The 23,408-nt window shown below is 46.4% G+C and overlaps 1 protein-coding gene across 3 annotated transcripts in view; it reads left to right on the top strand.

The window, feature by feature from the left end:
• Positions 1-23,408, top strand: part of RNF24 (ring finger protein 24) — a 101,541-nt gene that overhangs the window by 4,393 nt on the left and 73,740 nt on the right. Inside the window, exon 1 of one of the 3 annotated variants that reach the window (XM_053257370.1) lies at positions 15,371-15,413. The exons of 1 other annotated variant lie outside the window; for it this stretch is intronic. Coding sequence is in view for 1 of the 2 variants with exons in the window: in XM_053257367.1 (XP_053113342.1) it covers positions 15,508-15,539 (32 nt within the window). In the remaining variant the exon portion in view is untranslated. Of the gene's footprint in view, positions 1-15,370; positions 15,540-23,408 lie in introns of those variants that run through there. One more of the 3 variants, XM_053257367.1, reaches the window with a different exon arrangement.

Genomic DNA, 23,408 nt, shown 5'->3' with positions numbered 1-23,408 from the left:
GCCACCAATCTTGTGTCCCCTCTAACAGGGATTCCCAGATGTTGTGGACTACAACTCCCATAATCCCCAAGTAAAAGCCATTGCAGCTGGGGATTCTGGGAGTTGTAGTCAACGACATCTGGGAATCCCTGTTAGAGGGGACACTGCACCAATCCCCTTTCTCCTCTCAGATTATTTTCTGGCACACAGGCAAAGGGTTTAAGGGAGAAGCAGTTCTGTTCTTATTGGAACTGGGACATGGAAATGGTAAGAAAGAGGGGGAGCCCTCTTCTATTGCTCAGAAAGAAATCCTACTGTTTCTCACCTTCTTAAAAAAGGGCAATGGAAAAGAGACCTCTAGGGAGGAGATCTGTGGTGCCAGGTGTCTTACTCACCAAAGGGCTGAGTGCATTCACCACTGGTGAGCTGGCAAGTGGATTTGTAGAAGCCTGATGGTGGGGGCACCTGCAGGGGAGCCCCCCGAGGGTGATAATTGTAGTGTACTTCGCTCCTCTGCCTGCCTGGCAGATGCAAGGGGTCTGTGTGGTGTGCACTTCCAGGAGAGGGATAAGGCAACACTTGGAGTTGTGCTTCTTTCTGCAGGTACCACTCTCATTGTTCAGGTTAAGGTTCTGGAGCTGGGCTAGCACTCAGGTGAACCGTGGCTGCTGAATTTGGGGCTGGGAATAGATATCCTTTCAGGACAGACTTTTGTCCTATAGCACAGAGGTCCATAACCAGTGGTACTCCAGATGTTGCCAAAACACAACTCCCATCATTCCCTAGCCACAATAAATTGTAGCTGGGCTAGATGGGAATTGTAGATTAGCAACGTTCAGAGTACTACTGGTTGGGAACCTGATACTGTGCTTAGAATGATGCACATTAATTAATTATTATTATTATTCATTTAGTTAGATTTATATGTCGCCCTACTCCCATAGGACTCAGGGCGGCTTACAAGCAATAACATACACAGCAACACAATTCTGTAAAATACATCTTACATAACGTCATAACCCCAACCCCATACAGTACTCATTCCACATGACATAGTAACCATGGATTACAAGATCACTCTACGACCAGCTATCTCAGCGACCGAACACCCGAAGGAACATTTCAGTCTTACATGATACTAAGCACATGATACTGCTTAGAAGCCTGGGCTCTGACTATTCTTACAAGAAGTGTGGCTCTTCCTCCCAGTGTGGTTGATGTGGTCTGTCCTTGCCCTCCTGCTCTTTGCTCTGGGCACTCTGTGGCTACGTCACTTGGCATATTTGGTTGCAGAGGATCCTGTCTCAGTGGAGAGGCCAGAGAAAGCTGGCTTTAAGGTCCACCCACCCCAGCTGTATGGTTCTTGCTCTGTTGTCACTTCAGCTACTGCAGTGCAAGCGCTGGATTGCATTGCAAGGCTGCTCCTGGACTCTACAACTTCAGATTACAAGTGGGATGATTGCCGGGTTGAATTCTCCTCCATTGAAAAGCAAAACAAAGAACTCCTTGCATGTAGGAAATGAGGTTCTGGGGAGAAGGTTTCTGTCCCTAGCCTTCTTTCTGACATTCCAGTTTGCCATGCCATTTGGGTGGGTGAAGAAGCATTCAGTCACACAGTTTCCTCTAACTGCAGACTGAAGCCGTACAAATTAGGAACATAGGGAGCTGCCATATACTGAGTCAGACCATTTATCCACCCAACTCAGTATTGTCCACACAGACTGGCAGCAGCTTCCCCAAGGTTGCAGGCAAGAATCTCTCTCAGCCCTATCTTGCAGATGCTGCCAGGGAGGGAATCTGGGACCTTCTGAATGCAAACAGGCAGGTGTTCTTCCCAGAGCTCCCCCATCTCTTAAGGGGAATATCTTGCAGTGCTCACATGTGTGGTTTCCCGATTCATATGCAACCAGGGCAGAACCTGCTTAGCAAAGCGGACAATTCATGCTTGCCACCACAAGACCAGCTCTTCTCCTCAAGATGAACTTGACCAGACTATATGGGGTCTTGTTCTGACCCAGACTAACTTCTTTCAGGCCTCCAGGTCCTGGCATGTGGTGATAACAAAAATACTGGGTGCCACGTCATAGGGAACATAGGAAGCTGCCTTCCACCGAGTCAGACCCTTGGTTCATCCAGCTCAGTATTGTCTACATAGACTGGCAGCAGCTTCTCCAAGGTTGCAGGCAGGAATCTCTCTCGGCCCTATCTTGGAGATGCTGCCAGGGAGGGAACTTGGAACCTTCTGCACTTCCCAGAGTGGCCCCATCCCCTGAGGGGAATATCTTACCGTGCTCACACTTCTAGTCTCCCATTCAAATTGAACCAGGGTGGACCCTGCTTAGCATAGGGGACAATTCATGCTTGCTACCACTAGGCCCGCCTTTAGCCCATGAATGTCTCTTCTCTGCAGTACAATGTGTGTTACTTACCAGAAGGAGCAGGGTGGGCTCCGTTCAAGGCTTGAAGGTTGTGGCATGGCCTTGGATAATGCTGGGAACCATGGGAGTTCCAAGTTCCCATGCATCCTGGCATCTTTGGCTTTGCTGTGCTTTTACAGGGCTCTCCAGGTTCCAACATGCTGCAGAGGCCTTCAGGGACAAATGGTGGAGCCTTTCTCTGCCACCTCTGGTAAGGAATGCCAACGGATGTATGGGAGGGAAGGCCCTGAACACAGCAGCTTGAAGGCATGCAGCAGTATCAGCCTCCTAAACCCTAGTGCGGAACAGGGATGTCCAGGGATGTCGTCCGCATGTCAGAGCCTGGGGTCCAGTCAAGACCTGGTCTGGAGTCAAGATTAGTTCTGAAGCGGATTCGGGAAGTTTTATTCATTCTTATCCCAGACCGTGGTGGGCAGTCTTTGCTCTGCAACTGCTGTCGCACTACAGCTCCCACCACCCCTGGTTTCCAATGGATAGGTGAATGGATGATGGGAGTTGTTGTTCAACAACAGCTGGAGGGCCCAGGTTGCCTGCCTCTGTCCTGGACCATTCTGGATTCTGCTGCTCCAGACTTTATGTGCACAGTATCACTCCCCCCCCCCCCCCCGGCTGCAGTTGCTTTCTACAGCTGTACTGAAGCAAGAGTCACCTTAAGTGGCGCAGGGAAATGCTGGACGAACAAGCGGAAGGTTGCCAGTTCGAATCCCCGCTGGTACTATATCAGGCAGCAGCGATATAGGAAGATGCTGAAAGGCATCATCTCATTCTGCGCGGGAGGAGGCCATGGTCAACCCCTCCTGTATTCTACCAAAGACAACCACAGGGCTCTGTGGGAGCCAGGAGTCGACACTGACTCAGTGGCACACTTTACCTTTACTGAAGCAAGAGGGGGCAAAATCCCTTCCTTGCACCTGCATTAATCTGACCACTGATAACTTGCATCATAGGGTTGATGCCGTATTAAAGATTAACCAGTAGTTTGGAGTATCCTTGCACTGTTGAAACTGAAGTTATAAAACATGTCCTGAGATTTTATTTTGAAACACAAGAGAGATTTGGCATGCCATTTCCTTTCTGCTTAATAATAATAGTTGTGTGGTGTCTCTTGAGTGTGCAGAATGCTTCATGTGAATTCATGATGTAACCCTTTACAACAGCCCTGTAAAGTAAGCAAGCATTATTACCCCATGTTGCAGCTGATGCTGAAAGGGAGCGGCTTGCCTAAGGTCACCTCGTGAGTTCATGGCAGAGGCAAGATTTGAACTGGGAAATCCTGATTTGCAGGCAACTCTATCTCTTGTTTGCTTGCCTCTATTATTTACTTATGCTTCTCAGTTAAAAAGTTCTCAAAGCAGTTTACATAGAAAAAGAAGACAAATATTAAGATGGTTCCTGGATCCCAAAGGCTGGCAGGGTAAAAAGAAGCACAAGGTAGATAGCCACTACTGAACGAATGGTGTGTTGGAGTTGGATAGGACCAGTTGCTCTCCCTGTGCTAGAGAAAAGAGAATCCTCACCTCTGTGCAATATCAGCTCGTTGTAGAAGAGGAGGCCTGGTCTTGCGGTAGCAAACATGAATTGTCCCCTTGCTAAGCAAAGTCTGCCCTGGTTTGCATTTCAGTGGGGGACTACATGTGAGCACTGTAAGATATTCCCCTCGGGGGATGAGGCTGCTTTGGGAAGAGCAGCTGCCTGCTTGCATGCAGAAGGTTCCAAGTTCCCTCCCTGGCAGCATCTCCAAGGTAGGGCCGAGAGAGATTCCTGCCTGCAACCTTGGAGAAGCCACTGCCTGTCTGGGTACACAATACTGGGCTAGATGGACCAAGGGTCTGACTCAGTATATGGCAGCTTCCTAAGTTCATATGTACTGCTTTGTTGACATGCATGAGATATGTTTTGTGTTCTGACACCAGCACATAGCAATAGCAATAGCACTTACATTTATATACCGCTCTATAGCTGGAAGCTCTCTAAGCGGTTTACAATGATTTAGCATATTGCCCCCCAACATTCTGGGCAGGGTGGATTTGATTTAAATCAAACTGATTTAAATCACGATTTAAATCACGATTTAAATCACTAGCAGGGTGGATAAAAATCAAAAAAATCCGATTTAAATTAAAAAAAATCAATTTAAGTAAAAAAAATCCAATTTTTTTATTTTTTTTTAAAAAATCATTGATTTTTATCCACCCTGCTAGTGATTTAAATCGTGATTTAAATTAGTTTGATTTAAATCAAATCCACCCTGATTCTGGGTACTCATTTTACCGGCCTCGGAAGGATGGAAGGCTGAGTCAACCTTGAGCCCTTGGTCAGGATTGAACTTGCAACCTTCTGGTTACAGGGCGGCAGTTTTACCACTGCAATCCCAGCACCATCAACCCATAGGAATTTTATATAAGAACAGCCCTGCCTATCTAGTCCAGCATGCTGTTTCGCACAGTGGCCCACCAGATGCCTCTGGGAAGTCCATGGGCAAGAGATCAAGGCCTAATCTTAAGCTTGTTTAAGGACCACTTTCCCCCAAGGGATTCTGCTTGAGCAACACGATCTGCTGGGGCAGTTCTGCTCCATGTACCAACACCATTTGGAAGCTCAGTTGCAGAGCATGTGAGACAGGGCCTTCTGTGTGGCTGCTCACTGCTCCCAGGCTTTGGAGTTCTCTGCCCAGGGAGATCTGCTCCCTTGCCTCCCTTCTAGCCACCTATAGGTAACTGAATACTGTTTTTTTCAGGTGCATCTTTGGAGGACAGGAAAACCTGCTGTATGGCCCACCTGTGTTTTGTTTTTACGGTTTCATTGCGTTTTTAACATTTATGCATTTTGAAATAAATTTTACATTATCTTGCTTTATTGTATTAACAGGTTGTAAACTTAAAAGTCTGTTGGTATATAAGTAAATAAATAAATAAATAATGTATTTACATAGAAGTGATTAGCAAAGCCATGAGGTTTGTCTCTCAGTCAATATGCATGGGGCTAGTGTGTCAGAGGAGGAATCATCTCCACTTTGGGAAGGAGATCTGGTCTTGCAGTTGCGTCCATGAATTGTCCTCTTTGCTAAGCAGGGCCTGCCTTGGTTTGCTTTTGGATGGGTGAGTGCACGCTGCTGTAAAACGTTCCCGTTAGGGGATGGGGCATCTGCAGTGGAAGAACATCTGCTTTGTATGCAAAGGGTCTTGACTGTTCAATTCCTGGCAACATCTCCAGGTACAGCTGGGAGAAACTCCTGCCTATAGTCTTGGAGAAGCTGCTGCCGGTCAGTGTAGACAGTACTGAGTTAGATGGGCCAGTGGTCTGACTCAGAATAAGGCAGCTTCCTCTGTTCGCTGCTCATCTGGTCTCTCCCGCCTTAAGGCATGTTGCTGTGTAATCTTAAAAACATCCAAGGAACTCCTTGCTTCTAGCATTGCGGTGTCTACATGGCCTGTTCCCGGAGTATTTAAGAGAGTGCTTTCTGCTTCAGGACCCCCACGGCTTATTAAGATCCTCAAGAGAGAGCTGCCTGCGGCTGCCCCCAACTCATCTGGTGGCGACTCAGGGCTGGGCCTTCTCTGTAGTCACCCCGAGGCTCTGGAATGAAGTCCCTGCTGTTGTAAGAGCTTCCCCACTTCTAATAATTAATTAATTAATTAAAATATTTATACCCCGCCCCTGGGGGGGTGGCTCACAACAATACGATAGATACAATAAAAGTAATGAAATTAACTGAATTAAACAAAAAGGTTGTCAGATTAAAAACCACAGTCATTATTAGGTTCAAATTAAAGGTTATTTTAAAAGCAAAAAACTAAAAAAATCTAAAGAACCTACCAGATATAACAAAAAAAAATTAGAGCATTAAAAAGCCTCCTTAAAAAGGTGTGTTCTAAGGTGTTTTTTAAAAACACTGTGGGAGGAAACATGGCGAAGCTCTTCAGGGAGAGCGTTCCAAAGCCGAGGGGCCACAGCCGAAAAGGCCCTGTCTCTAGTCCCTGCCAGCCGGATTTCTGTTAGTGGCAGGGCCATGAACAGGGCCTGAGGCTATGAACGGAGGGCCCTGGCAGGTTTATATGGGCAAATGCGGTCCTGTTCCCAAGCCGTGTAGGGCTTTAAAGGTCAATGCAAGCACCTTGAATCTTGCCCGGAAGCGGACCAGTAACCAATGAAGCTGACGCAGGGTGGGTGTAATACTCGTGAAGCGACTTGCACCCACGAGCATCCTTGCAGCAGCATTCTGGACCAGCTGAAGCTTCCAAGGGCTAATATGTTTTAAAAGAGCACTCGACACATTTGTTCCATCAAGCCTTTGATCACCTGTATGTTGGTTTTTTATTGTTGTTCTGCTGCTTTAAATTTTTAAGTTTTTAACTGTTTTCATGTTTTAATTCTGCTTTTTTCATTTATTTTGTAAATTGCCATGAGACATTGGTATGAGGTGGTATAGAAATGTAATAAATAAATAAATGTGCAGTATAGGGGGAAATACTGCATCCTGTTGTGGCTTACAATACGAATGTGCAAAAACAAACAAATCACAGTAAAAGCAGCAAATGAAACAGTAAAACATATGCTAGTAAAAGCAGCAGGAGAAAGGCTGATAACTGAAAGATTAATTCAGGGGTTCTCAAAGTTCCAAAAGGATCTCTCCGAACTGGGGGAGTGGGCGACAAAATGGCAAATGCAGTCCAATGTTGGCAAGTGTAAAGTGATGCACATTGGGACGAAAAACCCCAGCTTCAAGTATACGCTGATGGGATCTGAGCTGTCAGTGACTGACCAGGAGAGGGAACTTGGGATCATGGTGGACAGCTCATTAAAATTGTCATCTTAGTGTGCGGCAGCTGTGAAAAAGTTCAATTCCATGCTAGGGATCATTAGAAAGGGGGTTGAAAATAAAACGGCTAATATTATAATGCCCTTATACAAAACGATGGTGCAGCCACACCTGGAGTACTGCATACAGTTTCTGGTCACCACATCTGAAAAAGGACATTGTAAAACTGGGAAAGGTGCAGAAGAGGGCAACCAAGATGCTCAAGGGCCTAGAGCACCTTTCTTATGAGGCAAGGCTACAACACTTGGGGCTATTTAGTTTAGACAAAAGACAACTGCGGGGAGACATGATAGAGGTCTATAAAATCATGCATGGTATGGAGCAAGTGGATAAAGAGAAATTCTTCTCCCTTTCCCATAATTCTTCTCCCTTTCTCATAACACTAGACCCAGGGGTCATCCCATGAAATTGATTGCCAGGAAATTTAGGACCAACAAACGGAACTACTTTTTCACACAATACATAATCAACTTGTGGAATGATCTACCACAAGATGTGGTGACAGCCAACAACCTGGATGGCTTTAAGAGGGGTTTGGATAACTTCATGGAGGAGAGGTCTATCAACGGTTATTAGTCGAAGGGCTACAGGCCACCTCCAGCCTCAAAGGCAGGATGCCTCTGAGTACCAGTTGCAGGGGGGTAACAGCAGGATTGAGGGCATGCCCTCACCTCTTGCCTGTGGACTTCCCAGAGGCATCTGGTGGGCCACTGTGTGAAACAGGATGCTGGACCCCTGATACCAGCCAGCAGTTGATCCAGATCTCAGGGCTTCTATCTAGTAAAACACAGCACACTAGGGAACAGGGATTTGGAGGGATAATGTGACAAATAACCATGGAGGAAACGCAAGAAGTACAGGCAAACCTCATTATCTGTGGGTTCAGCACTCATGGTTTTGGGTATTCGCGGTTGGGGAATAGGCACCCGACGTGAAAAAATACCCTGTGGGACCTATGTATCCATGGGTCGAGGTAGCGGCAGAGGAATCGTCTAAAACACCCGCTTCGTGGTGGGGTTGGCTTCGGGGCAGAAGAAGCAGCAGGGACTCCTTCTCTCTCCCAACCCACCTCTCCCAGCTGACCGTGTGGGCCGGTCTGCATCCCATTTCGGGCCTCTCTGCTCAAATGCAGAGAGGCCCAATGCAGTCAGTTGGGAGGGAGGTTGGGAGAGAGGAATTCCCATTGTCCCCAGGATGACAGCCTACTGTCCTCGCCTCTGAAGCCAACCCAGCCGCAGTTATAGAAGGTACCGTCTCTGCCTCCGGGAACCTGCCCCCCAATGGATCAATATTTGTGGATTCTGTGTCTTCAGTTTTAGAGGGCAACAGCACCCCTGCAAATATCAAGGCTTTCCTGTATCTTGGAGGAAAAGCCAAACTTAAAGAACAGAGTTTTCAGGAATATGGAGAGAGAAAAAGCTGTGTGGATTGATGGTGGGAGAGCGTTCCAGCAAAGTAAAAAAGAAACCCCTCGTCTGGGCTTTTCTTTAGCAGATAGCGAAATATGTTTTGTAATAAACATTGGTGGCTGGTGGTTGCTAGCTATTTTGTGGGCTGGGGGAAACCCAGTTTGGCACCCCTAAAGAAGACCAAAATCTACATTTTACATTTGGGTGTGGGAGAGGACAGGTGTATGTGGCTTCTTTTGGGGAAGTGATGCTACTTTTTAGGCTAGCACTGCCCACATGCCTGCTCTCCCATGATCGGTTTGTATAGCTGCAAATAAACAGATGTCTTAAAGACAACACAGGCCTCTGTTGTTCCCTCCCCACTGGGAAATGGACCCTGTTCAGAGCTGCCCCTGAAACTCCGAACTGAGAAGTGTGAAACGGAAGATTGGGCACAGTATCACTGTTGGATCATTCTCTGCCGCATCACTCTTGACGTAAGAGTTCCCTGCCTCAGCGTCTGCGGGTGTTTTCGGAATCATCCTCTTTGGGAAGGGAGTCAACTTTTGACTCATGGGTTCTGTTGCTTTTCTACCTAGCATTGCACCACTGTATTGATAGTTTTGGGAGCTAATTTCCTGTTTCGGTGAACTGGAGCAGGTGCATCATAAAATTCACTCCAATGAACTGCTTGATTATCTTTGCAGTTTATTTACAAAATATTCCACTCCAGGTGTTCTTGTTCAGAGTGCTACACAAGCCATAGGTCATAAAAATTTAACCCCTTTTCTTGCGATAGCAGAGAGGAAGAAGAGAATAGATCACAAAGAACTGGCTATTTAGCAAGGGCAGAAGGCACACAAAGCAACTGTTGGGGGGCAGCTGGACCATAGGCTATGGTGTAACTGAAGGAAAACATTTCTCTGCATACATAATATAATAAAGAATAGGACTAGACTCTGCTGGCTTGTAACTTTTAAGCACTCCCTCTTGCCATTAGCTTGAGCTTCTGTGATGTCATGGAATGTTCACAGATGCTAGATGAAGGGGAAAGAGGCCAGCTGTAGATCTTCTGACGGTTGGCACAGTCACTGTGAGGAGAGGGGGCTGAACTATGGGATAGGAGAGGGGCTGTTGGCAAGAAGGGGAGTGCAAAAGCTGGGAATTAAGAGAAGGCAAAGGTTTGAAGAGGTGCCATGAGTGCCACAGGACAGGGGGTTGAAGGAAATGACAAGCAGGGCCCAGGGAAATGATGGGATCTCTGTGATTGATGTGCTGAGTGGCAAAGAGCCCTAAAAACACACACAACTTCTGGGACAGAGAGCCAAGGATCTAAAGGAGCAGGCTGGACTGAATTTCTCACATTAATAACAACAATTTCCAAGTAACCATCCACACTTTTGGCTACAGGTCTCTGACTGCATAATATTTGTATTAGACTAAGTCATCCCAGGACAAGAAATCCACGGACTGCGTATCTCTCTTGCCGGGATCAGCTGGAGAGGAAACCAATTCAAACCCGAAAGCTATAATTGAGCGAAAGGGTTCAAAGAACACGGGCCCCCAGCTCCTGAGGGGACCCTCTAGCTCCATCCCTCCCTATTTTTTTCATTATCTCCCTCACTCTGGGGGGCCGCCAGAGAGAAGGATGAACACGGGCCCCTTCTCCCCTAGCTATGCCCGTGCCCAAAACATTTCAAAATGGCATTTTGGGAACTGGAGTCTGGCTTGCGTCAATGTGACGGGTTGCAGCTTTGCTGTGCTGGAAGGGGTATGGTGCCAAACTTTCTTTCTTCAGCTTACAAAGAAGGGGTGTGACACAAATGTGTTGGCCGGCTGGGACAAATGCCTCACAAATCCAACATGGGGGTCTTTCCCCCCCATGGGCTGCTCAGCCCTGATTCCAGAGATGAGGATTTTGTGTGCAAATTCAGCGCAAAGTATTTCTGTGAGCAGATATAAAAAGCAAATGAAGTGGGTGGAATAGCTTCTAAGAATATATAACTGGTATCTGGAATTCATGGTTGCACACTTATTGCTAGAGAAATTATAAGGTATTGAAAGTTCAGCTGTTAGCACATGTGGACCAATAAATGCCCTACAGTAACTCTGTTTCCACAGTTAAGAATTTCATGAAGGCGAAGCCTTGAGACAGAGCCCAGGCTATGCACATAGAAAGTCCTACATTCCCAGGTGTTGTTTGGGGACCCCAGCTTGAGGCTCTCTGGGTCAGAGTACCAGACTAGGACAGGGGATGCCTGGGTTCAAATCCCCATTCCACTGTGAAGACCACTGGATGGCCTGAGGTCAGTCACTGTCTCTCAGCCCAATCTGTCTCAAGAGGCAGTTGTGAGGATAACATGGGAAGAGGAAGTATTATATACATTGCTCTGGGCTCTCTGAAGGAAGGGTGCAATTAAAGCGCACATGCACACACCTGCAAAACATCACACAGCAGCCTGAAGCTGCATCATTGTATGGTCCTTCTTAGGGGCAGTTTGCTGCATGAAATGTGCAGGGCTTGCCTGCTGCCATAACCCACCAATTTGCTGGCAGATGCAAAGGGGTGAAGTTACCATAGCAGACCACAGCACCACCTACTTAAAACAACAAATTCCAGATTTCCCAAGTAAGGGGGAAAACCTGATCAGATGGGACTGGGCACTGCTCAAGATGTTTGCGTACAGCTGTATAAATTGATCGTGGGAGAGCAGGCAAGCCGACAGTGAAAAATATCTTCACTTCCCCAAAAGCAACTACATACCCACAGCCAGATGCAAAACACAGATTTTGGTCTCCTTTGGGGGTCACATTCAGCCTGCCAAACTTCTTTTTCCCAGCCCACACAATAACTAGCAGCCAATGCTTATTAAAAAAAACCAAAAACCTCTTTAGCTATCCTAGAGCTATCCTCCAACTAAAGAATAATCTCTTAATTTCTGTATAGTGCCTAGTCTAGTGATAGTCATGGTCTGAGTAATTAATAGCAATCTCACTTGCTGACCCCAATGCTACGCAGCTGGAGCACGATGCATATGCTGAGAAGGAGCTGCCATACAACTGATTGACCTCCCTTCCACGGTAGGGGTGCCGATTGCAGTTTAGCTGCATATCCGTGCAAAGCAACTGTTAAACTGACTGGTGGATTGGAGCCAATGCCACCAGTTATGTGATTCCCCAAGCAATTAATCTTTGGAATTCTCTGCCACGGGATGTGGTGATGGCCTCTGGCTTGGATGGCTTTAAAAGGGGCCTGTACACAGAGGACAGGTCTATCGATGGCTACTAGTTTGGTGGCGATAGGCCACCTCCAGCCTCAGAGGCAAGATGCCTCTGAATACCTGTTGCAAGGGAGCAATGGTAGTAGAGAGGGTGTGCCTTCACCTCTTGGCTTTGGGCTTCTCAGGGGCATCTGGTGGGCCACTGTGGGAAACAGGATGCTGGACTAGATGGGCCTTGGGCCTGATCCAGCAGGGCTGTTCTTATGTTCTTAATGTGCTCTCAAGAATGCATTCAGAGCAAGCTACCAAACATAAAGGGAGCTTCAGGCAAGGGGTCCCATTACTAGAGCAAAATCTAACCATTGCTGATATAGAATGGCTTATATCGGGGGTTTCCACATTTGGCTCCCCAGATGTTGATGGACCACAACTCCCATCATCAAATGGTTGATCATCAAATGACAATGGTGAAGCCACTAATATTCTCACTGGCTGAACCCAAGATTGCTTAGTTAGAGCTCGGTGGCAGTGTTCCATCTGATTGGATCCACATGTTGACCGGGAGCCAATATACCAGCTCCACCCTGCCCAGGACAGTGGCCATATTTGTCAAAGCAAGCATTCTGCCCTTATAGACATGCAAAGCGAACTCAGCAATCTTTCTTCGTCTTGCAGGACTCTGCCATTTGCTCAGGTATTGCTGTCTGATATGGCCTTATCTTGCCTTGCTTAGTTGTTTTCTTTAAACCAGGCTAAAAATAATGGTCAAATGAGCGATACCTGCAAATGTTGGCTGGGATGCAGAGAATACTGGCTGCTGGGCCTTGGGCGTGCCAAGTAGGTGGTTTGACTTTGAACAGCAGATCCCGTGCCGTATCACAAGTGGCTGCCGGAACTCGCATTTAAAAACAGATTTGGCATGCATTGGGTCCCCAGGCCATGCTGTGGAGAACTCTGATCTACGTGAGCACTGGATAAGAGATGGAACCAACCTTCCCAGTACCACTTTGAAATGTAACCATGCTGTCTAAAATATCTAGAATTTTACAGGTAGCCTCCTGCCTTGCATATGAATATAGGGAACTGCCATCTACGGAGTCAGGCCCTTGGTGCATCTAGGTTAGTACACTGACTGGCAGCGGCTCTCACCTTCTTGCGTTGATGGTTGTCAGTCCTGTTTCTAAAGCCAGCCTGAAGTAGATCTTAAGATGTCCATGCCATTTTCAAATTACAAGAGGAATGAACAATAATTGACTACCTACATTTTTAACCAGGCTGCCTTCATAGGAATATAGGAAGCTGCCATATACTGAGTCAGACCTTTGGTCCATCTAGCTCAGCATTGTCTACACAGACTGGCAGCAGCTTCTCCAAGGTTGCAGGCAGGAATGTCTCTCAGCCCTATCTTGGAGATGCTGTGAGAGAGGAAACTTGGAACCTCCTACTCTTCCCAGAGTGGCTCCATCCCCTGAGGGGAAGATCTTACAGTGCTCACGCCTCTAGTCTCCCATTCATATGCAACCAGGGTGGACCCTGCTTAGCTAAAGGGACATGTCATGCTTGCTACCCCAAGACCAGCTCTCCTCTTCCTCCAAGTTTGCTTGACTTTGAAGAAGCCAATTTTGCATGGCAGGGAAATGGAAAGTGAATCTCTTCCCGCCCCCACAAGTTGTAGAGATCACTGTTAAGATAGGACTGCCCTTATCTATGGTTTAAGCCAGCGATCTTCAAAGTTCGGTCCCCAGATGCTGTTGACTACAACTCCCATCATCCACAGTCACAAAGGCCTGGGGATGATGAGAGTTGTAGTCCAAGAGCGTTTGAGGACCCCTGGCTTTAAGTAAACTTAGTGCCATCTTCTGCTTCCAGGACCCTCTTTTTCCTACTGGAACACAAACTTTGAAAATGGAAAGCAGTGCTCAAGTCTGCCTTTTCAGGAGAGACAAACTTTTGCTGTAGTAAGTGTTCTGATTGTTATGGACCAAGCCACTGGAATAAGGACCATCCCTAAAAATAAGGGAAAAATAGATAATATTCCCAACCCACCCAGCCTCACTCAGCACAGAGTGGCACCAACTTTGCTAAAACCAGAGGTGCATTTGCATTTGTTTCTGAGCTATTAAAAACATCATCATCATCATCATCATCATCATCATCACAATAATAATAATAATGCTCTGCACCCCCACAGTGATGTAGATAGGCTATACCTCCCTCACAGCTCGGGTGGAAGACAAATGCTGCAAGTCCATCAAACAGTAGAGGAGGAGAAAAGAGGTCTTGAAGAATATATCAAGGACAGTGAAGAAGATGCACTTCAAATGGTCAATAATGAGAAACTATTCAACACCAATGAAAGAAAGCAGGCCTACAAGAAAGAACAAGTCAAGAACCGAGCAGAAAAATGGAAAAAAGAAGCCCCTGCATGGTCAATATTTGCACAATATAAGTGGAAAATCAGACATCACCAAGATCTGGCAATGGCTTAAGAATGGCAACTTGAAGAAAGAAACAGAGGGTTTAATACTGGCTGCACAAGAACAGGCACTAAGAACAAATGCAATAAGAGCAAAAGTCGAAAAATCCACAACAAACAGCAAGTGCCACCTTTGTAAAGAAGCAGATGAAACAGTGGACCACGTAATCAGCTGCTGTAAAAAGATCACACAGACTGACTACAAACAAAGGCATGATGAAGTAGCAGGGATGATACACTGGAACATCTGCAAAAAATTTAAGCTACCTGTAGCCAAAAATTGGTGGGACCATACAATTGAAAAAGTTGTAGAAAATGAAGATGCAAAAATATTATGGGACTTCCGACTACAAACAGACAAACATCTGCCACACAATACACCAGATATAACTGTAGTCGAGAAGAAAGAAAAACAAGTCAAAATAATCGACATAGCAATACCAGGGGATAGCAGAATAGAAGAAAAAGAAATAGAAAAAAATCACCAAATACAAAAATCTACAAATTGAAATGGAAAGGCTGTGGCAGAAAAAGACCCAAATAATCCGAGTGGTAATTGGCGCCCTGGGTGCAGTTCCAAAAGACCTTGAAGAGCACCTCAACACCATAGGGGCCACATAAATCACCATCAGCCAATTACAAAAAGCAACTTTACTGGGAACAGCCTATATTCTGCGATGATATCTATGATAATAACAGCAACAACATTGACAATCAAATTCAGCCATCCCAGGTCCTTGGGAAGGACTCGATGTCTGGATAAAACAAACCAGTCAATAACACCTGTCTGACTGTGTAAACAAGAAATAATAATAAGCAGCCCCTTGGCTTTCAGTGCTCTTATTCTGCCCTTTGTAGGGGAGGGTATCGTAGCTTTTCAAGTTGATCAAGGGCTGATGGTTTCTAGGAGAGTATCCTGAGAATACAAGCAGTGGTGCTGGAAAATCCCCACCGCGTCCTGTTTCCGGTCAGCTGGCCGTGACCCTGGCTCAGAGCAGATGGGCCTGTCAATTACAGACCCTTTCCCTGTCGCCTGTATTAATTGCCAGCCTCTTCACCGCAGCTGTCTTCTTGCGGCCAGTGGGATTCGGGGTTAGTGGAGCTCTTTCTTTGATGTTTGCTGCTATTGTTTTGTGCTTCTTGAGCTTTTAGGGTTTTCTTGTTTTTGTTTTGCTAACCTTTACAGATGTCCATCTCCATTCAGATCTCCAACCTCCTGTAAGTTGTCCTGTGATCTTTACTCAAATACAGGGAGGACCAAAGGAAAAGGTTGCTGGAGTTGCACTGGAAAGAGCAAGAGAAGCTGGCTTTTGGGGATCCAACAGATCTTGGGGTGGTGTGTGTGTGTGTGTGTGTGTGTGTGTGTCTGGATTTATTTGGGGTGGCTGGCTTAAAATATTGTATAATTGCAAACCTCTCTCAATCTTAGTTGCAAAGAATAGAGGCGAGTGTGGATTATAGAGCGAGAAGAATCAGGTTTAACATGCTGCTCTTCTCAATAATCTCACAGAATGTAGAATAGTTGAAGCTTTTGTGGTTGCAGACTCTCCAGCTGCACTGATTTAGCAAGTCTGGTTGGCCTCTATCTTTACCTCTGTTTCCAGTTGCTTTTTAGTACCATACTGAATGCTAGCGTCTACCTGGTATTTGTTCTTAGTTTGACTGGCACAGTATTGTGCATTTTGAAAACTGGATTGCACATCTTTGCTAGTATCCTGAATTATGAAACATTTTGTGCTTAGACGGTTGAATAAAAATCTGTAACAATTTTAAAATCGAACTGGATTTTTAAGCAAGGTCCATTACAGTGTTGCTCTTTGAAAAGTAAGCTAATTTAAAATCTGAATCAGACACAAATGTGTTAAAATCTGTAATCAACATAACTTTAAAACTGAATCATAATCATCGGTTGCAAGACTGCTTCTGTGTGAAAAAGAAAACCAGCCATGGAGGGGAAGTGTGTGACTTCTGAGGTTTATAAGGGGCACAACTGAAGTCATGTATCGTCTAGTTGTGGGCTTCTATATTGGCGTCACGGACTGGCAAGTCACCAGAGGGAGGTAATAGACTGGAGGAAATGTCATCCTGTATCTTGCCATGATCACCAACAAAACCTGTATGCTCCTATTTTGCGCTCTCCCAACTACCTGAGCTCTACAGTTCTCCAGTTATGGGTATTTATGATTCTACTAAGCATCCTAATTGAGCTCCCTGGATCAATGTCTGTATTTCCAAAAATCCTAGGTAGAGTTTGTTGCCAAATTCCAGAGAGGTTTCTTGGCTGGGTTGCTCACTCCACAGCTTGAAGCCCTGGGTTCCTTAACATAAAACTAGCAGATCTCTTTTTATCCTGGCACATGTTGTAGGGTATGTAGTTCTCAAAACAGCCAGTTTTCATGTTTATTGGATACTGTCATGGTTATTTGACAAATGCATGACAGACTTGTTGGCAATGTAAGTTGGGCTAGGGCACCTTTTAGCCGCATGATGTGGTCTTGTAGTGTTGTGTCCACCTTTGGGGATGAAGTTAATGCATGAGTTAATCTAGTTTAGCAGTCTGTTGCTCCTCTGCCTACTCATGTGGTGGTGTTTTGGCCTCATCCTGGCCAGCTGGGACTTCACTGATGACCATGCTGTCTGGAATAGATGAGTTTTGGCTGCAAAGAGGCTAGTTCTACAAGGGTGTAAATTGCTGTATCCACCTCTGATTGGCATGTGGACTATGGAATGATGTCATTTGGCAATACGCAAGTCTGTTACACTAAGGAAATGAAACTTATTGTTCCATCCGGGATTCCGATGTCCAGATGATTGACTGATTCATTGTGTGTGCTTCCTTCACTTACGCAATTCTCTGGGTTGTGAGTAGAAAATAAGAGGATGTTGCGGTTTCTATCGGGGCGATAATTTTAGTTCATGAGATTTGGTTTGGTGACACTTGTTTGTTTCATATCTCTCTCTTATGGAAGTTAGAACAAGTATTGTGGGCATATGCGATTTTGTGTTTTTATAAAAATGCATTACCGAAAAACATAAGGGCATCATAAGACTTTTTTCAGACATAATCTGTAAAGTCCCCAAACTTCTAATAGCCAAGGCGTGCTTCTTTCTGAATATTAATGCTGAATTAGGAACATAGCAAGCTGCTGTATACTGAGTCAGAACACTGGTCTATCTAGCTCAGTGTTGTTTGCAATGACTGGCAGTGGCTCTCCAAGGTTTTCAGGCAGGAGTCTTTCCCAGCCCTTCCTGGGCGTTTTCCAGATTACACGCTGCCACAGATTCGCAACGTGTCCCATAAGTGCCCCTCCCTATTGCCAGTGTTTTGACATCGTGCTCACTGTGCTGTCAGCAAGGTGCCGTCCATATTTCCCAATGCCCTGTTTCGGATTTTATTGCTGTGTTGCATCCCTACCACGTTGTAAATGCATTGCAGAAAAGTAGCTGTATTTTCCCATTTTTAGGGGACTTGCCCCATTTTTTAACACGTTGCAGGGCTTTGTGGTGTGGATGGTTCAAATCACAGTGTGACAATTCTCATTTAATTTATTTATTTCTTGTTAGATTTATATACCGCCTTTCATTAAAAACAATCCCAAGATAAATAATGTTGCCGCTCATGTAAAACGATTAAAAAAAAAAAATCTCTCTCTTCTTGCGCTTGGGGCGGGCAGAGGCTGAAAGAGCTGGTGGTGGGCTGGGCTGGGCAGGATGGCGGACCAGGCTTCCCTCTAAAGTGCGCCTGTGCGCACAAAACGGCAGCCCTCCGTGCCGCTGATGATAGCAGCTGCACAGACTCTGACTCCTCCTCTCCCTGCTCCTCTGCGCTTCGCTCCTTCCCTCCCTCCAGCTCCTTCCCTGGCAGCCAGAGGCAGGTGGGTCCCCTGTCACCCCTTCCCCACCCCACTCCCAACAGATCTCCCTATGGGGCAAGGGGGCAGCTGTGGGGAGTGAACAGTCTCCCTTCTCCTCCCGGTAACAACGTGGTGGTGGTGGCAGTTGGGGGGAAGGCGGCAATGAGTGTGCGCGAAACGGTTGGGCAGAGAGCTAGTTTTTTGGAAAAGGAAGAAAGAAATGCTGCACACACACACACCCAGAGCTTGCATCAAGCAGTAGGGGGAAGGAAAAGGGAAAGGCCGCCTGCTTGTGAAATCTAGAAGTCTCTGCTGTGTAGGCAAGGCATTGGAAAAGCTTAGGAACATAGGAAGCTGCCATATACTGAGTCAGACCATTGGTCTATCTAGCTCAGTATTGTCTTCACAGACTGGCAGTGGCTTCTCTGAGGTTGCAGGCAGGAGTCTCTCTCAGCCCTATCCTGGAAAAGTTTGTATGGTTATGTGCAAAAAGACAAGAGTATCTCTTCTAAACAGCAATGGGACAAATTGTGGAAATGAATGTCAGATGTAAACCCCCCCCCCCAATTACCTGATGTGCCTTGAAATCCCCCACCCCCGAGTTACAGTACTACCTGCATATACTTCATAACCTTGTGGGTTTCCAAATCATTGTGTGTAAATCTCTGTAGAGTTAGTTATAAGTTTATTCGGTCATTGACCAGCAAATCTTTGTAGATATATCATGTACAAACCACCACTTTGTATATAATTGTGCTTTGGCAACGTACTGTATGCTTTGGTAGTTTGTTGGTTCAATAAAAAAATCTTGTCCTATTAAAAAAATAAAATCTTGTCCTATCTTGGAGATGCTGCCAGGGGAGGAACTGGGAACCTAGATGCTCTTCCCAGAGCGGCTCCATCCCCTGAGGGGAATATCTTGCAGTGCTCACACATCAAGTCTCCCATTCAGATGCAACCAGGGTGGACCCTGCTCAGCTATGGGGACAAGTCATGCTTGCTACCACAAGACCAGCTCTCCTCTCCAACCAGCTTCTTCCACACTCTGAAATATATTTTGAGGTCCTCTCCCCTCCACACACACACCACCTCCCCTGCCCCCAGTCCAATTAGGCTATTTCTAGTTGTTTTGACAGTGGCTGGCCTCTCGCTGGAATTAATTTAAGTAATTATTGTTAATGACAGCCAGCGTTATCTGCCTGATCGCAACTTTAGATTTGGAAACAAGTGCTCTATTTTTCTGTTTTAATCTGGTTTTGATTATTATATGCATAGATGCAGTTATTTGCAGTTTGCATTTTTTGGACACTTGAACCATGAAGTTCTGTTGGGTGCTGCTAATCACTGTTTTAATAGAATGGTGGGGACAGAAGTGGGGAGTGTGTGTGTGACACACACACACTTACACGGAAGCATGTGAGGCATTCCTGAGGAAAAGAGTGGGGAAGTGTTTGGCCACCCATAAGAGAACTCACCTATGAAAATTAGGGGGGACACATTGGGGGAACACTGGCGGGGGCAGGTGGGGTTAAAAAATTTTTATGCCACGCATTGCACAGCGCATTACTTCTTCCCTTGTGTGTGAGAGAGAGTTATATGTGCACACTGCCACCAAGAACAAAACTCTTTCCGTTCACTCATGATAAAAACAGGTGATGCCGTCCCATATGCTGGCTCAGTGCCTAGAGGCTGTCAGGACCTGGAATCTCTCTCAGCCCTAGCTTGGGGAATATCTTCCAGGAATATCGCTCAGCCCTATCCTAAGGGGAATATCTTACAGAGCTCACACATGGAGTCTCCCATTCAAATGCAACCAGGGCGGACCCTGCTTGGCTAAAGGGACAAGTCATGCTTGCTCCCCCAAGACCAGCTCTCCTCCCACAATAAACTGGAGCTGGGGAGGATGGGAGTTGTAGTTCAGCAACATCTCGAGTACCACAGGTGGGGAACCCCTGCCCTCAGGAGAATATCTTAGAGCAGATACTGCTCACATGTAATCACCCATCCAAATGCAAACCAGGGGAGACCGTGCTCAGCAAATTCATGATCGCTACTGCAAGACCAGCTCTCCTCCTGGTGTAAGCACCAGCTCGCCTGGCAACTCCATATTCCTAGCTTTATATGTGCCGCTTACACAGTTCTGCTCCTGGTCCTTCAAAGATCCAGGGCTATGCCTCACATTTCAGTGCCGCTGCACGTACAGCTGAAAAGGAAGCCGTGTTGCGAAACCCAGAGAGGCACGGTGCCGAGCAACACAAGCCGACCACACAACCGACAGTGTTTCTGTGGGTTTCCACATTTCAAACTGCTGCCCTGTGGGCAGAGTTCATGCTGCCGGTCCCAGCTTTAAATCCCTTGTGTAGTCCTGTGGCAGGAATGGACAGAGAGGGTGCGATCAGAGTTTGTTATTTTGTCTGCTCGCTGTGGGGGTACGGTGGGAACCGTTACCACAGGCCAGCAGAATTTGCATGTCTAGCCCCATAAGGAACACAGCTGGTTTATCTGCACCGGCAGCATCATGCTGACAGATTTGAAAGGGGGGGGGGCGGGAATCAAATTTTAAGTAGGGGTGGGTGGGTTATTACATAGGGACGAGGGGATGGGCCTGTGTTAATCCTTGCAATTTTCTAAACATTCTAAGCTGCTAATCCCTTGATCTCATTGTAAGGGATTAGAGCCCTTCTTACCTTTTTGCCAAAATAAAAAATAAAAATAAAGAGGAAGTTTTCAGCCAAGAAGTAAGTAACCTCCCTCAGAACCTTCTCATAAATCAACAGGACAACCACAGCGGAAGAACCCTCATCTGGCGATGCTTGAAAGAGCTCCAGACCGCCCTTCTGCAGAAAGGCAAGGCCACCAAGCCACTTCCCCTTACTCCAGGCTAGTACTTTAGAGGCATGCTCAGAAGTAGTGATGTGCATGAACCGGTCCGGAGGCCATTCTAAAGGCCACCGGACCGGTCCGGACATTTGGCGGTTTGGCGCCGAGGGGAGGGTGCACTGACCCCTCCCGCCGCTTCCCCCCCGCTGGCTCGTGTATTTTAGTAAGCATTTGGGGCGGCAGGGTACCTCCCTGCTGCCCCTTCCCCCGGTCGTTTGCAAAAGGCTTCAGAAAGCCTTTTAAGCGTGTGCATGTCATGCACGTGCTACGTCTCCACGACATGCGTGTGACGCGGAGACGTGCAACGTGCGCATGCGCAAAAGGCTTTCTGAAGCCTTTTGCAGATGACCGGGGGAAGGGGCAGCAGGGAGGTACCCTGCCGCACCAAATGCTTACTAAAATACGCGTGCCGGCGGAGGGAAAGCGGCGGGAGGGGTAAGTGCACCCTCCCCCCACACTTAAAGGATCCCCCACCCCAGTGCTGGACCGCAGCTCCACGATTCCGTGCACATCCCTACTCAGAAGCATGATAAGGGATAACACTGCACGATAAAGTGGAATGCAGTCCCTGCAGACTAAGCTGTCCATGTAACACCCCCTGCCACTTTTGCATGAGGGTGGTGACTTCTTCTTCTTCTTCTTATTAATTCGATTTCATCTACATTACCAACTATCTATTGGTTTTATGCTAGCTAAACCATTATGCTAGTTTTGGGGCATGGCTTCCCCCAAAGGATCTTGGGAACTGTAGTGTGGCGAGACCACTCAGAGTGTTCTACGAGAGATGCCAAACTCAGGGCACGGTAGGACCTATAACGCCCTTAACAGCTTGGGCCCAGGCAATTTAAGAGAGCGCCGTCTTTGTTATGAACCCCACTGCCTATTAAGATTGTCAAAGATGGTAAGCCACCCAGAAGTTTGGAGCGGTCTACAAATTTGGGAAATCAAATCAAATAAATCAGATAAAATAAAATAAAATAAATAAATAAATGAGGAACATCGGAAGCTGCCTTCTACCGAGTCAGACCATGAGTCCATCTAGCTCAGTATTGTCTACACAGACTGGCAGCGGCATCTCCAAGGTTGCAGGCACGAGCCTCTCTCAGCCCTATTTGGAGATGCCAGGGAGAGAACTTGGAACCTTCTGCATGCAAGAATGAAGATGCTCTTCCCATTCCCACTGATTGGGAGACTACATGCAAACCAGGGTGGACCCTGCTTATTAAAGGGAGAAATTCATGCTTGCTGCCCAGAACCAGCTCGTTTTGTAGTAGAGGTTTGTCTGGTGGCAACTCAGAGGTGAGCCTTCTCTATGGTCACCCTGGGGTTGTGGGACACTCTTCCAGTTGAAATCAGTGTTGCTCCATCCGTGGTGGCTTTTCGGGGACTACTGAAGACGCGCCTGTTCAGTCAGGCTTTTAGTTGAATTTTTACTGACATTGTTTTAAATTTAATTTTGTATATGTTTTCATGTTTGCTTTTAAATTTTTGGCTGTTTTTGTTTGTGAACTGCCTCGAGACTTTTGTAATAGGCAGTATAAAAATTATCAGTCAGTCAATCAATCAAATGATGCAGCCACCATGCCAAAGCTAAGCAGGTCTAGATATGATCAGTGCACATCTGGGCGACAGGTTCTCTTCTGTATGCACATCCATTTATTCACATGTTATGTTGAATGCAGGTACAGCAGTACACCATAACATAACATGCGAATAACTGTACCTGCATACAGATCGGTACCTACATACAGTGTAAACAGATTGTATGAGTGTTAAGCATAACATGCGGATACAGCTCATGTCTCTTGCATTTCTTACCCTTTGGCTCCCTCATTTTCATTTCTTTTTAATTAGATGCGCACATGTGGATTATGCTTTATGCATCTGATGAAATGGACTAAATTTCATCAGATGCATAAACTTAGGCTACGATAAATAAGGTGCCACCAAATTTCTTATTTACTTTTAGCAGATCTTAACAGGGCTACCATTCTGGAATAGTAAGGCTGGTTATTTTGGGTATCAGATGCAACGCCCAGAAATTTATTCAAGGCAGAGAATTACCTCCTACCCACCCCCACACCCTTCCTTAAATTACTGGCATGCAACAAACCTGCACACCAGCATCGCTTCTGAGCTCAGTCCAGAAATGGGGGGCGGGGGAGTGGGGGTGGCAGGGAACAGACACATCCAGGAATGCACCCTAGATGAATTCCTGCCATATGTGAGGTAGCATGAGAACCTCTCTAGCGTCATTAGGGCGATTTCTTAGAAGAAAACACGCCACAAGAATGTCCTCAGCGCACTGCAGGGAGCCAGCATTTCACAAGGATTCAATCCCAGGGCCCAGTCC

The sequence above is a fragment of the Hemicordylus capensis genome, chromosome 5, assembly GCF_027244095.1.
Source record: "Hemicordylus capensis ecotype Gifberg chromosome 5, rHemCap1.1.pri, whole genome shotgun sequence".
NCBI classification, from domain to species: Eukaryota; Metazoa; Chordata; class Lepidosauria; order Squamata; family Cordylidae; genus Hemicordylus; species Hemicordylus capensis.
This window is presented reverse-complemented; position numbering and strand designations above follow the sequence as displayed.